General features: G+C 40.7%; 2 protein-coding genes across 2 annotated transcripts in view; one reads left to right on the top strand and one right to left on the bottom strand.

The window, feature by feature from the left end:
• CUNH11orf74 (chromosome unknown C11orf74 homolog) overlaps positions 1-14,504 on the bottom strand; it is a 57,598-nt gene that overhangs the window by 42,878 nt on the left and 216 nt on the right. Inside the window, exon 2 of the mRNA XM_008061344.2 lies at positions 579-725. Coding sequence (XP_008059535.1) covers positions 579-681 — 103 coding nt within the window. The 5' untranslated portion in view covers positions 682-725. The remainder of the gene's footprint in view (positions 1-578; positions 726-14,504) is intronic.
• The window catches only part of RAG2 (recombination activating 2), a 5,951-nt gene continuing 2,690 nt past the window's right edge, over positions 11,244-14,504 (top strand). Inside the window, exon 1 of the mRNA XM_008061345.2 lies at positions 11,244-11,423. The gene's annotated coding sequence lies outside the window, so the exon portion shown is untranslated. The remainder of the gene's footprint in view (positions 11,424-14,504) is intronic.

Below are 14,504 nucleotides of genomic sequence, written 5' to 3'. Positions count from 1 at the left end.
TGGCCCTCAGACTTCACCTTAGCACCTTCAGTCTGCAAAACCACAGCAGCAGCAGCATCACAGCGACCACCACCCTGAACGCTCAGCAAGTACTTGTGTGTTAGTCATTGTGCTAAGTCCCCCACGGAGCGTGTCAACTAACCTTCATCAGCCATTGAGGGAAGTACTACTATCATGCCCTCTTTACACAGTGCCACTCCCCAAGGTACACAGGCCCCGTAAGTGGTGACTCTGGGCTCCAACATGCACAGTGGAACCCCATACTCTATACTGGGCAGATTTCTTAAGTTTTCAATACACTTTTAACAACCTCTGCTGTTTGCACTTGCCTTTCTTAAAAAATAAAAAGATTACACCAAATGATTCCTTAGGTCATTTTTAGTCAACAAGTGTGATGGCTCTGACGCCATCACACAACTCTTGGACTCATGAAGACATTGGTTCTTGCCTCATCAGTGACATGAGGCATCAGGGATGGAGTGAATGCTCACTGAACAGTCTTTCTGAAAAGGCAGCAAAAACATAAACTCACACTAGAATTCTTTCTCTCTACAGCTGCGTTTACATCTCCCTTTTACCTTTTGAAAGATGAGTAAAAGTGCTCAGAAATTCTTCATATGTTTGCTCATGACAATTAACAAACTTATCCAAGACTTCTTCGATTAATCGATCTTCATCCATATCTCCAATTTGGGCAGAAATTCCTATTCGCCAGTTCACATTATCTGTGAGAAAAAGAAAAACACGAGCCGGAGAGTCACGCAGTGCCAGTGCCTGAAGACACTCTGGATGGGCGGGTGGAAGGAGTCCAAGGCAGTTGCAGAGATGATCTCTAGTGGAAGAGACCAGCGGTTTAGTCACATCTTGGCCGCTGAATTGTTACCTATCACAATTTAATTTTTTGCTTGTCTTCTCATTATCTTCTTAATTCACAAGAATTCTGTCACCCGGTTACACAGTTAGAAAGTCAGTTTCTCAAGGAGAAAAGAACTTTTAAAGAGTACAACGGGCCACCCAACAGCTAGTTGTACAACAATTCATATTTATCAGCAGCTCTACTAAGTACACGTGCTGTTCTGCGCACTTTTTGTTGTTGTTCATAACAGTCCTAGCTAAACTCACAGAGCCAATACGTCGGAGTGCCAGTCCTAGGAGGCTGATCCTGGAGCCTAGGCCCTCAAGCACTTACCATGTCTCACTCCATCCAGTGTGTGACCCCTACCGTTGCTGGCAGTTGGCTTGCCTGCTTCAGCATGTCCAGGGACTGGTCACTCTCAACATTCCAAAGAAACCCTTGAAGACAGCTCTACTAAAACATTTCTAAACTGAGCCTCAGTCTCTCCCAGTACCCTATACCCACTGGTTCCTGAGTCCCTGAGGTTGTAATAAGTTCAGTCCTTCTTGTACATGACGCCTTTACAAACACTTGAACAAGGCCATGCTGTCTTCTATCACCCTTCTCGTTTCCTTTGCTGAGGCAAACTTCCAAAACTCAGCTCAGAATTCAGTTTCTCTCTGAAATCTTTACTCTCCAATCTCCCACTATCACAGGAAGAACTAATCATAATTTCTCTGTGCTGCATGTGTACTAGAGGTCTGTTGAATTTCTCATGTGGTGTTGGAAATAGCTGTGCATATTTTTGTGTTCTCTACTAGACTCAGAACCCGTGAAGACAGAGTCCACACCTTTTCATCCTTATATTCCAAATGCTTAATGGCTCATGTGGCATAGAGCTAGCAGTCAGTCAATATTGAGACGACATCACTCATTTGAGTGTCAAATACTGCTGAGAGACAAATATTGCTAGGAGTTGGCAAAACACTCAGCATACTTGCCATATGTTTCACCTGTGCCTTATATGACATGGTTTCAGGAACTTTGACCCTACTGATCAATCTACCTGGAGAGGATTTCACATTGCCTGCATTCCTTTAAAATATGCCATCCTGGCCAGGGGCGGTGGCTCACACCTATTATCCCAGCACCTTGGGAGGCTAAGGCAGGAGGATCATTTGAGCCCAGTTTGAGACCAGTCTGGGCAAAAGAGCAAGACCCTGTCACTACAAAAATTTTTAAAAATCAGCCAGTCAAGGTGGTGCACACATGTAGTTCCAGCTACTCAGGAGGCTAAGGACTCGCTTGAGTCCAGGCATTCAAGGTTGCTGTTGCTAGGCTCATGCCACTGTACTCCAGCCTGGGCAACAAAGCAAGACGCTGTCTCTGATATTAAAGCATGCCATCCTGAACTGAAGTCAAGACTCCAGTCAGAGTCTGGATGTGGTGAGAACTGACTAACTCTCGCTTCTCAGTATTGCACTCTTGCTGTACAGCTGAAGATCACATTCGTGTCGCTTGATCTTAACAGCCCCAGTGCATCCAGCACACCCCCTGTCAACTGTGTGCCTGGCAGCCAAGACACAATGCCTTAAGCCACACGGTCTGAACTTTGTTTTCACTTATGATACTTCATCCTGTAAACCCCCCTCATTCTGTACGATTATTCTTATATGGCGGCGAGAAAACGGACTATCTACAGGAAGCAGAAGAGTCATCACTGCCCGAGTGGCCAGTGTAAGACTTGGGGAACAACCCAAAGGAGGGGATCGCCCATATTGCACAGAAGGAAGAACCGGCACCAAGCTTCTCCTGTTTGTCCGAAACAAGCACACAGTCTGTTGGCTGTTGTTGCCTTTATGCATTTAGTTATCATTTAAAAAACACAAATAGCACAGACGCACATAAGATAAAGACGTTTCCGTATTTCCTGGCCCTGCCAATTCCCAACATCATCGACTCTTGACAGAGTTTAAGGAATATATTTCTAAATCTTTCTCTATAATGCTTATAGAGAATAACAGACATTTTTTCTAAAAACGGGAACAGATGTTTTTCTTTGCAGCTTTAAGCAATTATCATGCACATGTCAACACTTCAGTAGGTACAGATCCGGTCCATTGTTTCAAACAGCAACATAGTCCTAGCCCAGCTCTACCTCTTACTGTGTAGCACTAGGCAAGTTACTTGACCTCTCTGGATCTCATTTTCCTCTCAAAAAGAGATTGTACAAAAAGAGATTATAGTACAGGTCTACCTTACCTTAACCTCGATTCCAAACTACCAAAAAGCTCAGAAAAAAAGCACAGATATTTTCATAGGATGACGCCCAAGTGCATTTGGTGGCAAGACCTGATTGAATTACCATAAGCATATGCAGGGCTTTTCTTCATTCTATTCCGTTACTATGCATGTGCATTAGTATTTCTAATAAAATACTAACGTGCTTGTATATGAGGTGCTTTCCCAGAGCTCCTAGAGACTTTGTGTATTATATGGCATATGCACTGACTACCTTTCTAAAACCCAAAAAATTATGAGTTCTGAAACTCTTCTGATCCCAAGAGTTTTTAGCAGAGAATTGTGAAGCTAACATAATTCACAGGATTGCTACAAAGACTAAATGAGTATACATGGCCCCTCAAAAAATGTTAGCCATGGTGAAGATGATGTGCATCAGCTTTGGTAGTCTGTCCTTTCTTTACCCAAAGACCTGCTATGACTGTGTTCATACTACTTTGAACTGATGCTACCTGAAGATAAATCATTAAAATTCCCCGTGTATCACAAGCCCAGATAAAACATAGTGTTATACAGAACTAAATGAAAATTTAAAATGTAGCTGGGTACCAGCTTAAAATGAAATAAACCATTTCAAGCTATTTGTACCTAAAAATTAGCTATACGAAAAAGCATTCACGCCAGGCTCGGTGGCTCAGCCTGTAATCCTGCGCCTTTGGGAGGCTGAGGTGAATGGACTGCCTGAGCCCGCGGGTTCGAGACCCACCTGGGCAGCAAGACCTCATCTCTACAATAAATCAAAAAATCAGCCGGCTGTGGTAGCGCGCGCCTGTAATTCCAGCTACTTGGAAGGCTGAGGTGGAAGGATCGCCGGAGCCCAGCAGGTCGAGGCTGCAGTGGCTGGGAGCGGCCACTGCACTCCAGTCTGGGCGACAGAGTGAGACTCCAACTCAAAAAAAAAATAAAAAACAGAAAAAGCATTCGTTACGGCTTATGCAAATTTACCTGTGAGACAGTCAGGCTTCAGCAACGCAAAGCATAATAAATTATGCTTGCAGTAATAAATAATGACAAATAAACTCAACAGCGGCTATTATTTTACTCTCAGTAGGACGTGTACTTAAACTACAAGAATTTCAATGTCAATCTGCTTTTCCAGAATCAGGGGCCAGCAAAATTCCATCAGTGATTTTTACCAATGTTTTCCTCAAACCATCTCTGGTAATCTGCCTCTGCAAGCAAATACCAAACGGAGGTAACCAGCTGTAAACGTCTTCTTGCGAATGCTTCCAGAGTGATAACAGAAATGCCTTTAAGTTTCTTTCCCAATGTTCAGATGGGAGTATTTTGAGTACTGCCTCCTAACACATCTCAGTAGTACTAAAGGCAAACAATTAAGATTGTGCCAGCACAAATTCAAAATCTTTCCAAGGCTTTTCACTTATGTGGTTTGTTATTACAATAAGAAGAGATGTTTTTATTGACTTTGTAAAAGACTTTGGAATATCCAGTTTTATAAACTGTCATTATCTGAAGAGTTTAACAATACCTGTTTCAAATGTAGAATTCTCCTTTTCTATAAACATGAGTACAAACCTAAAGTTAAAAGTCCCCAGAGACTGACACAGCAAATAATCATTTATCAGTCAAGAGGTTTATGCAAATCCCAGTGGTTTTCTAGAAGGAAGCAATGTTTTTTCAGTTACCATTCACATACTTGTATGTGTGTTTATCATGAAGTATTTTTCTAAGAGTCAGAGAGAGAGAGAGAGAGAGACTTGCCTTAGATAACAGGATTCTTTGTTCTGGTTTGCTTTCTATGCTTTAAGGCTTTGCTCTACAAGAAAGAACCAAAACACATAGTGATGATAAGGAAATCTACTGGTAAATCATGAGAAGCACTTCCACAATCACAGCCTCCAGAAAGAAATACAGGCAGCAGGTATGCTCCTTAGACTATCCAACTTCACTTGAAAACCACAGGCCTCACGAGGAGCAGTAAGTCCCTGAGAGGCGGTCGACAGGTCACATAAAGCCTTGAGGACCTGTCTTCCATTCCGCAATCATGAAACTAACCACCACCTGAGCTAGTGAATGTCATGTGTTCCCTGAAAGGACATTATTATAAAATATGATATGTGAAATTTTCACCGCTGATTTAGCACATCTTTGATGTTTACCTTCAGATCTCTGTTTAATGAATTTACCCAAACAAAATCCAACTTTCAGAGACAGGAGTGGTGGGCCTGAAGAAGCTAGTCTGCTCTCAAAGTACACTGCCTGCCTCTTCACAGCACAGAGGGTTATACAGCTGCAAAAAGGGTTTCAAAAAACTGTGAGGTTTACCACAGCTTGAAAACAATATATAACAACACATTTTTAAAGAGTCATGCAGGACCTATCAAAGCCCACTTACTCAAGTTGTTATAGTTCTGCTCAATAAGAGTCTACTGCTGTGCTCAACGGTAAGATAGGATGTTGTGAAAACAATTCACCTAAAACATCAACCTTTGTACACACAGAGTGTGTGTCCTTTCATAGTTTTGAATCTTCAAAAGACCAGACTACACTCTAATTGCACAGCTAGGACAGAAGACTGGATAGAAACTGATTTCTTCTTCCTTGACTGAGCTACAAACATTTTTACACCCACTAATTTTTTTAATGTATTTTAGATGACACCCAAAAGAAGAAATCCAATGACAGGAATTCAGATTCTCTGAGTTGTGAGAAACCTAAAGGGAGTTTCTCTAGTCCAATCATAAAGAACAGATGAGCAAATATGGGAAAACACTTCAGGAGGGGTTTTGCAACTGATGATGTACATCAGCTCTGGTAATCAGTCCTTCGTTTACACAAAGACCTGTTGTCTCTACTGATTAGCAGTCACTTGTGACTCCGATATCGTAAATCGTAATGGGATATTCTTGATTATGAACCCTAATGCACACCTGAAGCAAGCAGGAAAGTGAGCACAAAGCAGCAGTCTCACCCTTGATGGGTGCATCCATGCCACCAACCAAGTACACTCTGCTCCCCAAGAACACACACCACTGCTTGAAACTGACCTATATACACACACCATTATTTTAGAGACTCACCAATACAAACAAGAAAACAAAGGAAGAAATAAAAAGAATGAAGAGGAAGGCAGAAACATGAGAAAAAACACCCCCTGCAAAATAGAAAAGACCCCAAAATACCTAAACTCCTTTACTTTTTTTTAAATCAGGATGAGATTAAAAAAAAAAAAAAAAAAAACAATTCTAGCATCCAAGAATACACTACACTTAAAGTTATAAATTTTATCAACAGCCTTTTCTAACACTCAAAAGGCATGGAACTCTTCAGCATCACCGGAAAAGTTGATGGTGTAAACATCCAAATCCCTGCATCAATTCCCCTGGGTACAACCCTCTGCAGTGAATATTAAAGGAAGAATATTTGGGAGTAGACAGGAAAGGCTTTGTTATCTGCAAAACTTCAGGAGTGAAATGTACTGTCTTCCATGCAGTGGTCTTAGAGGTATGTCTTAATAACTACACATTTTTCCTTGACAAAATCTCACCTTAGAGAAAAAAAGGACATGTCCGTATCAAAAACTGCATACAGTTGTTTGACTGCAGGTTCAGTGCATGCTTCTCATAAACGTAGATTCCACAAAGGCTGCCTTAGCCAAAACAGATCTGCCTCCTCTGCTAAACAGGTTTATGATGTACATGTCTTAAGCAGAATTTGATTTTTGTAACAGGAGCAACTCGGATTTTTAAATTATATTATAGTTATCAAGATGTCAGCAACGCAGAAGGCTGGACCAAGTACGCACAGGACTTCCCTGTGTATTTCTTTACAACCTCCTGTGAATCTGCCTTGTCAATCTAATCGTTTCAAAATTAAAAGTTGTTTTAAAGGGGGGAAAGAAAACAGAGAAGGAGGATAGCCCAGTTCAAGCAAAAGAGATTTAGGAAAACAAAATTATCACTAAAAATTTACCAAGAACATTGGAACTCAGGTATGTCTTCTCCCTGCAAAGCTCGGGGGGATGGAAATAATATTAATCTATAAAATTACATACTTAAGCAAAAACTTTCTTCTTGAAAAATTTGCTTCCCTTTCCTGTTCATTCATTCCAGCTACTGTAATGAGGTTTCTTGAGGCTACCACTCTTTAAGCCTTTCTGTGCATCAGATTGTATAAAATCGGTTTTATTTCTCAAAATATACTCTTCCTCCCAGCTGTGTAAGTCAATCCAGAAGTGTCTGCATTAGCTCCCTGAGGCAGATCAGCTAAATATTAGACTGTTTTCAATTACACAGTTATTAATCCCATTAACCAAAGAAAAATACAAACAGATAAGCCTTTGAACTTTCTTTCCCTACTCACTCCCCATCAATTAAAAAAAAAAAAAAACAGATGAACTGTGTACATGGAATCTGCAGCATATACTCATAAGACAAATCTCAGGAAATCTATTGTTTCTGAAATCAAAAAGATTGCTTTTTCACTACCATTTTTGCTTCTTTGCTTTTTTGAAAAATTTAGACTTGCATGTAATCGCAAGTAAACACCCTACCTTCACCCCTAACAAAACTCCAAAATACACACTAACCGACCTCCAGATGAATATATTTATCAAAAAAAATTTACCACATGCACATTTCAACCATGTTCAATACTGATTTGCTAGCCTCAGAAATGAGCTATGATGACAACGGTACTTCAACGAGCGTTTTTTTTCCAAGACCCCTGATAAAGTTGTGAATTTATAAAACAATACAGTTTCATTTCTGAGTCAAGTTTACAGCTCTGTATAATCACACAATATTTCAATTATATAATGCTTATGAGCTCAAATGTAACACACCCTCACATAAGATACAATGTCCCATCAACACGTATTTTATCTGTACTGCACAACCACCATGGCATAAAGGCAGCCACTCTTAAAGTTACCTTTTCTCTCCGACTTCCTGAGCCTGCCAGCCACCTGCACAGGACATAGCACTTTTACAATACCAAAAACAAAACACAGCTGGCCGGGAGCAGGTGTAGACCAACGGAACTAAATCAACTCTGTCTGCAGGAATGCATTTCTAAGTGTTTCAAAATGCCAGATCTTGCAAATAAAATCAACCTTTTCATTTGCCATTCTCTTAAAAGATTTTAGAGATGTTTCACAGAGTGTGGAATAATAAACGGGCTTTAAGAAGTAATCCAGCGCTTCCCCTGCTTCCAACTTCTCTCAGCATTTTACTTGCAATGTTACCTCAACACACAGACCCCACGTACACATGCATATCAACAATTTATTTTCTCTACTCAAGGGTAGAAATTAAGAATCCCAAACTCCATCCTTTTCCTAAAAATGAATTTTAAGTGAATTTTTTCTAGCACAACATTGCAAAACCCCTCTGAAATTTTTTGTCCAGTTTGGTTTAAAGCAAACAGTCCAACTTAATCAGAGAACATGAAGCTTTTATATGAAGATACCAGTCGCTCTGGTCAGGTAGCCATATGTAGTTGACTGCTCTAACTTAAAAATGCCAAGTCACTTGTCACGGTTTTCTCTTGACAACCCATCCTACTAGCTGAGGCTTGCCTCGTTCTGTGTACTTTCTTTTCCTTCCTCTTTTCTCTTCTTTGCTAGTTTCAGTTGTGGCTCCTGCTGTGGAATTTATTCAACAAGCCAAACATTTCCCTTTCAAATATTATTTATATTATTTCCTTTAAAAACCAGCCACTTATTAAAAGAGTAATAATAGTCCATGCTTATCCTAACACTCTTTAGCCCACAGAATGAGTTGAGCTGTTTCTCCATCAATGCTTGGAAAGTGTGCATTTCTTGAAACGCACCGTCATGAGTTCGCAAAACAGTGTTTCTCCTGTGCCTCCCTGCAACCCACCATGTCGGCAGACCCCTGCAGCTGTGTTACCCTTGTCAAGTTATTCTACCTTTCTGGTTCTAAAGAGTTTGAATGCAAAATTAAGGGATTGGGCTTGAAGTTGGTTTTCATCTTCTTTTTCCAATTATGCTTCCTTTTTTGTGTAGTTACTCCGTCAGTATATATATCCCTTAACTCAGTCTTTTATCTCTCCCTTGAAATAAGTAAAGATTACTGTATTCAGTAATTACACTGACTTGTATTCTTTGTCTACTATTTCTTTTTAATTAAGTAAGGATAGAGCAATATATTCCAGTAGGAGTTTGAATAGGATTCTGTATGAAGGCTTAAACGGGTCAAGTAACTTATAATCGTGTTTTCTTGATAAACTTTTAAGAAAAGCTGAATGTGGGAAGAAAGTAAGGCATATTCATCTGTGATCAAAAGTTGCTTCATCCTATTATCAAGTAAGGTCTTAAAGGACAAGACCTGTGTCTGTTTTGTTTTGTTTTTTCTGGTTCTCCACATGACTTCATACATTGCCATGCTCAGTAAATATGGTTTACTATTTTCTATCTTAGTTTCTGTGCTGAAGACTTGGGAAGATCAGGGATCCTGGCAGAGATCACTGCAATTCTAAATCTCTCCTATTGGTATGGCAAGGCTCAGAGTCTTCAACCCACTTCCTAATGTGTGACTCATCTCCAGTCTCCTCAAGAGACAACTAACCTACTCAGCAACTAATTGTTATGCTACAGATTGCCTGATTTTTTATTATTAGTAAACTCTGAAGGCTAAAACATTTGCCTAAACCTACCCATGGTTTTTATTTTGCATTTCTTGTTTTGTATTTACAGTGAAGATAGCCAGTAGATCAACTCTGAGAGCTGTCCTTACTACTGCCGTAATTTCAGTATCACAATCATTATCAAACACTATAACTAGAACAGGAAAATAACCCAACGTCCTTTTGCACACAAACAAAAAATCATCATGGAAGGAACTAGAGATGACAATGCTTTTTTAAAGGAAGGACCAGCACTGTAAATAATGTTGACAACTGAGCTACGCATAATCTGTTTTTTAAAAAAGGCAACTCTAAAAATATACCCAAAAATTTTCCAAAAAATTTAAAGAAGTCATTCATACAAATACAATTATAGCATCTTCATTTTGAGGCAAGATTTACTGTGTACATTCTATATACCAAACATGTCATGTCCATTAATCCTTACAATAAGGTAGGTGTCATTCTCATTTGACAGTTAAGAACACTGAAGTTCAAAAAGCTCAGCTAGTAAGTGGCAGATTTGAGACTCAAAACTGGATTTGTCTACCTCTGATCACTACGTTTTATCATCTGACCCACATGGAAATGGATTAAATGGCCAACAATAGTGGAAGGTTAGGCAAATTACATTATGTTTACTTAATGTAATTTTACGCAACTATTTGCAATTACAAAGGTTTTTTTTTGCTATCAAGATCACTGTGGAATTTTAATATCATCCTTAGTTGAACACTTTACATATATTAATCTTTTCCCAACAATTTTTAATTTTTTTTTTTTAATATTTTGTTCAACAGATACAGTCTCACTATGTTGCCCATGCTGATCTTGAACTTCTGGGCTCAAGTAATCCTCCCACCATGGACTCCCACAGTGCTAGGATTACAGGCTTCATGAAGCCACCACACCCCAGTCCACCAACCACTTTTTAAGGTACATATTTCTATTATTCCCATTTCAGAGATGGAGAAACAGGGGTTTCAGGGTTAAGATGACTCCACCTGGAAAATGGCAGAGCTGTTAAAGAAAGCCAGGTCAGCTTAGCCCCAAAGCCCCTTTCCTTAATCACTATACTGTACAATAGCACACAGTAGTGCCTGACATAAAGTTAGTAGAGAAGCTCCAATAATTAGAAATCCATCCTTCCGAGCTTTGCATTGACAACAAGACCACAGAAGAGCAATTCAAAGTGAAAATGACTAGCGTTGGTACCAGTGGTCCCTGCTTTCGGACAAATAATTTCTCATTTGATTCACAATAGTACTTACTGAAACCACAGCAAGTATACTCTTTTCTTATTTTGTTTTTTCTAAAATGTTTTTTAATTTTAAAAAATCTAGTTTCTTTTTTTTTGTAGTTTGTCTTTACAAATGAATAGTGAATTGTGTTTCCATCGTTGACAGTAGTGAAACAGTTCACTCTTAAGGGTACCCCAGTAGATACTGCCTTCCACCATCGACAGAGGAAAAAAGGTTTCGGTCAGTTAACTCCCATTAGCTCAGTGTTCGTCAGAACATCTGCAGGCACACAGACACACTCTCTCCTGTCACATACACACTTCTGCTTGCCACAGTCACCCAGGAGGCAGTCAGAGACTCTTCCCCAAGTGCTGACATTTAACACCTGTTTTAGCAGCAGAGATCCAGAGCGGGGGAGCAGCCCCTCTGGCCTTCAGGTAGGTCCAATACCTTCATTTCTACCAAAGCTCAAAGATGGAAGCCTATGTTTGTAAACTTTAAGGGAATGACGAAGCAAGGCTTCGGCAGTGTGCTAGTTACAGGTGGATTAGGGAAAGAACCATGTGGAATTTGGAAGACGGGGGCTTTCTGTGCTCAGCAGCTGCAAGGATTTAATTCCTAGGCCTGCAGAGCATTATTATTAATCTTGGTACATAAATGCTTCTCTGGGGTAAGTGTAGGAAGGTTTTACTGCCAGCAAAAAATTAAATAATCTATGCCTAAAGCCTGAATAACCATGCCTAGTTACAGGAGGCACCTGCTATCTGGAGCAATCAGAAAAACAAGGGCAGCACGGGTGAGCAAGATTTAATGCTTCAGAGTACAGACTCTTCCTTTGGAAAGAAGAAAAAGTCAGTTTAGACACAGAAAACTACACACCCAGACCTCATACCATTAGTCTTCTTTTCATACTAAACGATGGCCTAGCTCCACAATGAATAAATGAAAATCCGCCTGCTGAGGAATGTTAGCATGGGGTTGGGAAAATTGTATAAGTTGACTGGTGCTGTACTTCTGTCTTTTAAAAGGAATCCCTAATATGTTGGCTTTGAAACTTCCCTCAGTTGCAAGATAGTGTCTTATTTTTAAAAGCTGCCTGTTTCATCCAGCCTATTTAAAGAAAAACTCTTCAATAGGTTATTTTAGATCTAGTAGAGTATTTTAAAGACTCTTCTTTAAAAACCAAGATGTGACTAATACAGTCATAATGAAACGATGGAAGACATACAACAGTCTACTCCAGTGAAAAACATATTCAAGTCAGCAAAGCAAAATTTCAAAAACTAAATAAAGATGGCAAAATAACGAGAAAACACTTTCAACGTTCCCGTTTATTCCTTAACTACACAAACGGGTAATCTAAAAATTAAATACACAAACACTCGAATTGTGTGACAAGAGACGGTAACTCGTCTGAGCAAAAGTGATTTTTACTATTGTTTTCAGGCCCTGAAATTATGATGTAAGCCCAAAGCATAGCATCAACGGGAGAACAAGCCAAAATCCCTATTCCAAAAATCTTGAGGGACCTGGACTTAGCTACAGAAATGGAAAATCTTCCTTATGTCTTATCCAAGAAAATGCCTGTTTAATCTACAAGAATCATGTTTTCACTTATGAGAAGCCAAAATGCCTATGGCAACCTTAAAATGAAGCCGACGGGCTACAATGAAAACACTTTTTAAAAAGCTTGCTGTTTAAAAGCAAGTGTTCTTGGAAAACCCCACTGGATCTGAAATCCATTACCCCTGCATGGCTTCACGAGAGTTAGAAACAAGCAGGCTTGGCTTCGGTGCTCCCTCCACCCCAAGTGGGACAGCTTTCTCCAAATAATCACTCATCATGCAGAGCATAATGACCGAGGGCTTTCATTTACTGAACTGAGGGTCATTAACATTTCCTTTCAGTTCCCATAAGGAGCATTTTCCTCCTGAACACTTGGGTAGGCCACAAATAGGAAAGATATCTCACAAGCTGGGCAAGCTGCTGAATCTACAAACCACCACACTCTGAGGAAAAGAGAGGCTTGCTTTCCTAACTTGGGCTATAACCCTCCTCAGTCACCATCTCCTCACTGACCCAAGACTGTTAAAAGATCACCCCTTAAGGAATCTCCCAATACATTAGACATCATAAGTACAAGAGATTATTTAGCAATAAAACTACATCGGATCTACAGAAAGACATCAAGCCAGGAAAAAAAAAATCCACCAACATCTTAATAGAGCGACCATAGATTCTAAATGGTCCATGGAAACTTTACTGAATACTTATGAGCCAGGCACTATGCTATGTGATTTGCATGTGTTATCCCATTTATTTCTCAAAATGCTCAATAGGCAGATGATAATATTATCGCCATTCTCCAGATAAAAAAAGGTCAAAGAGAAAACAACTTGCTCAAGGTGTTTACACAGCAACTAAGTGTTAGTGTCCAATTTGGACTAAGAGAATCCAACTTCAGGGCCTGCATGTTTATTGAGGGTTAGTGAATGGGTAACAAGGATGAATGTTCCCTGGTAACTAAATTGAACTCACCACCTCATTATATACATTTATCTCATTAGTCCAGAAGTGTATTCATCTATAACCGCTGACCTGGTTGCCAGATCCCAAAGCCCAATCTAATACTCTACGGTCTCATCAGCTGTCATTACTGGTGGGCAACTGTGCACCAAAGCCTTACTTTGGGTAAGTTCAGGAATAATCCTATTATATATTGCGTGCAAAGCCCTGGGCAAAGTTCTCTGCATGTATTACAGCACTAATCATAACTGACAGCAACAAATAAGGTTGCTGTCAGTTATAATTTTCAGAGGAGGAAACTGAGACACAGAGAGGTTAAGTCACTTGTCCACAGGCACGTGGTCTGTAAGTGACAAAGCCAGGATTCACATCCAGGCAGCCAGCATCCGGAGTCCATTCTCTCAACCACCGTTTTGTGTTGCTTCTGAAGCATAGTCCATATTAACTGGCTCTCTTAAAAGTCAAGAAATCCATTTTGTTTCCTTTAACATTTGGCACCTAGGACTTCACACTGCACACAGGGAGGGTATTTCTCTTTCTCTAAAACAGGTAATAAAACAAACTTCACCAAGCCTCCTCCGTGTGGCAAATACCCTTTTTGTTATAATACAAACAAGACACCCCGAATAACCCTAACACTCGCTTGGCGTCTGCCGGCTACAGAATTATTCAAGCAGCACTTCAACACTCTTGGGCTGGACAGAGACCTGAAACGACAGCCCCTGCTGTTTTCCTGGAATGGGGCGAGGGGGAGACGGGCTGGGAACCTTCGCCGCGGCCCGAAAAGGAACCAGAAGCAGCAAAGGACGCCACGCGACGCCGAGGGTCCTGGCCGCGCCTCCGCCGCCGAACGCAGGCGCAAAGAGCCCCGCCGGCTGCTGCCCCCCGCCTTCCCGGTTCTCGGGTGGAGAGCCGCGGGCCGCGCCCGGGGCCCCGTGGGCCGCCGGCCCGGGGAGCGAGGACTCTCGGGGCGCGATCGGGGGACGCCCGGG

This window comes from Carlito syrichta, unplaced genomic scaffold, assembly GCF_000164805.1.
Source record: "Carlito syrichta isolate Samal-C Ts95f unplaced genomic scaffold, Tarsius_syrichta-2.0.1 Scaffold305211, whole genome shotgun sequence".
Classification (NCBI taxonomy): domain Eukaryota; kingdom Metazoa; phylum Chordata; class Mammalia; order Primates; family Tarsiidae; genus Carlito; species Carlito syrichta.
This window is presented reverse-complemented; position numbering and strand designations above follow the sequence as displayed.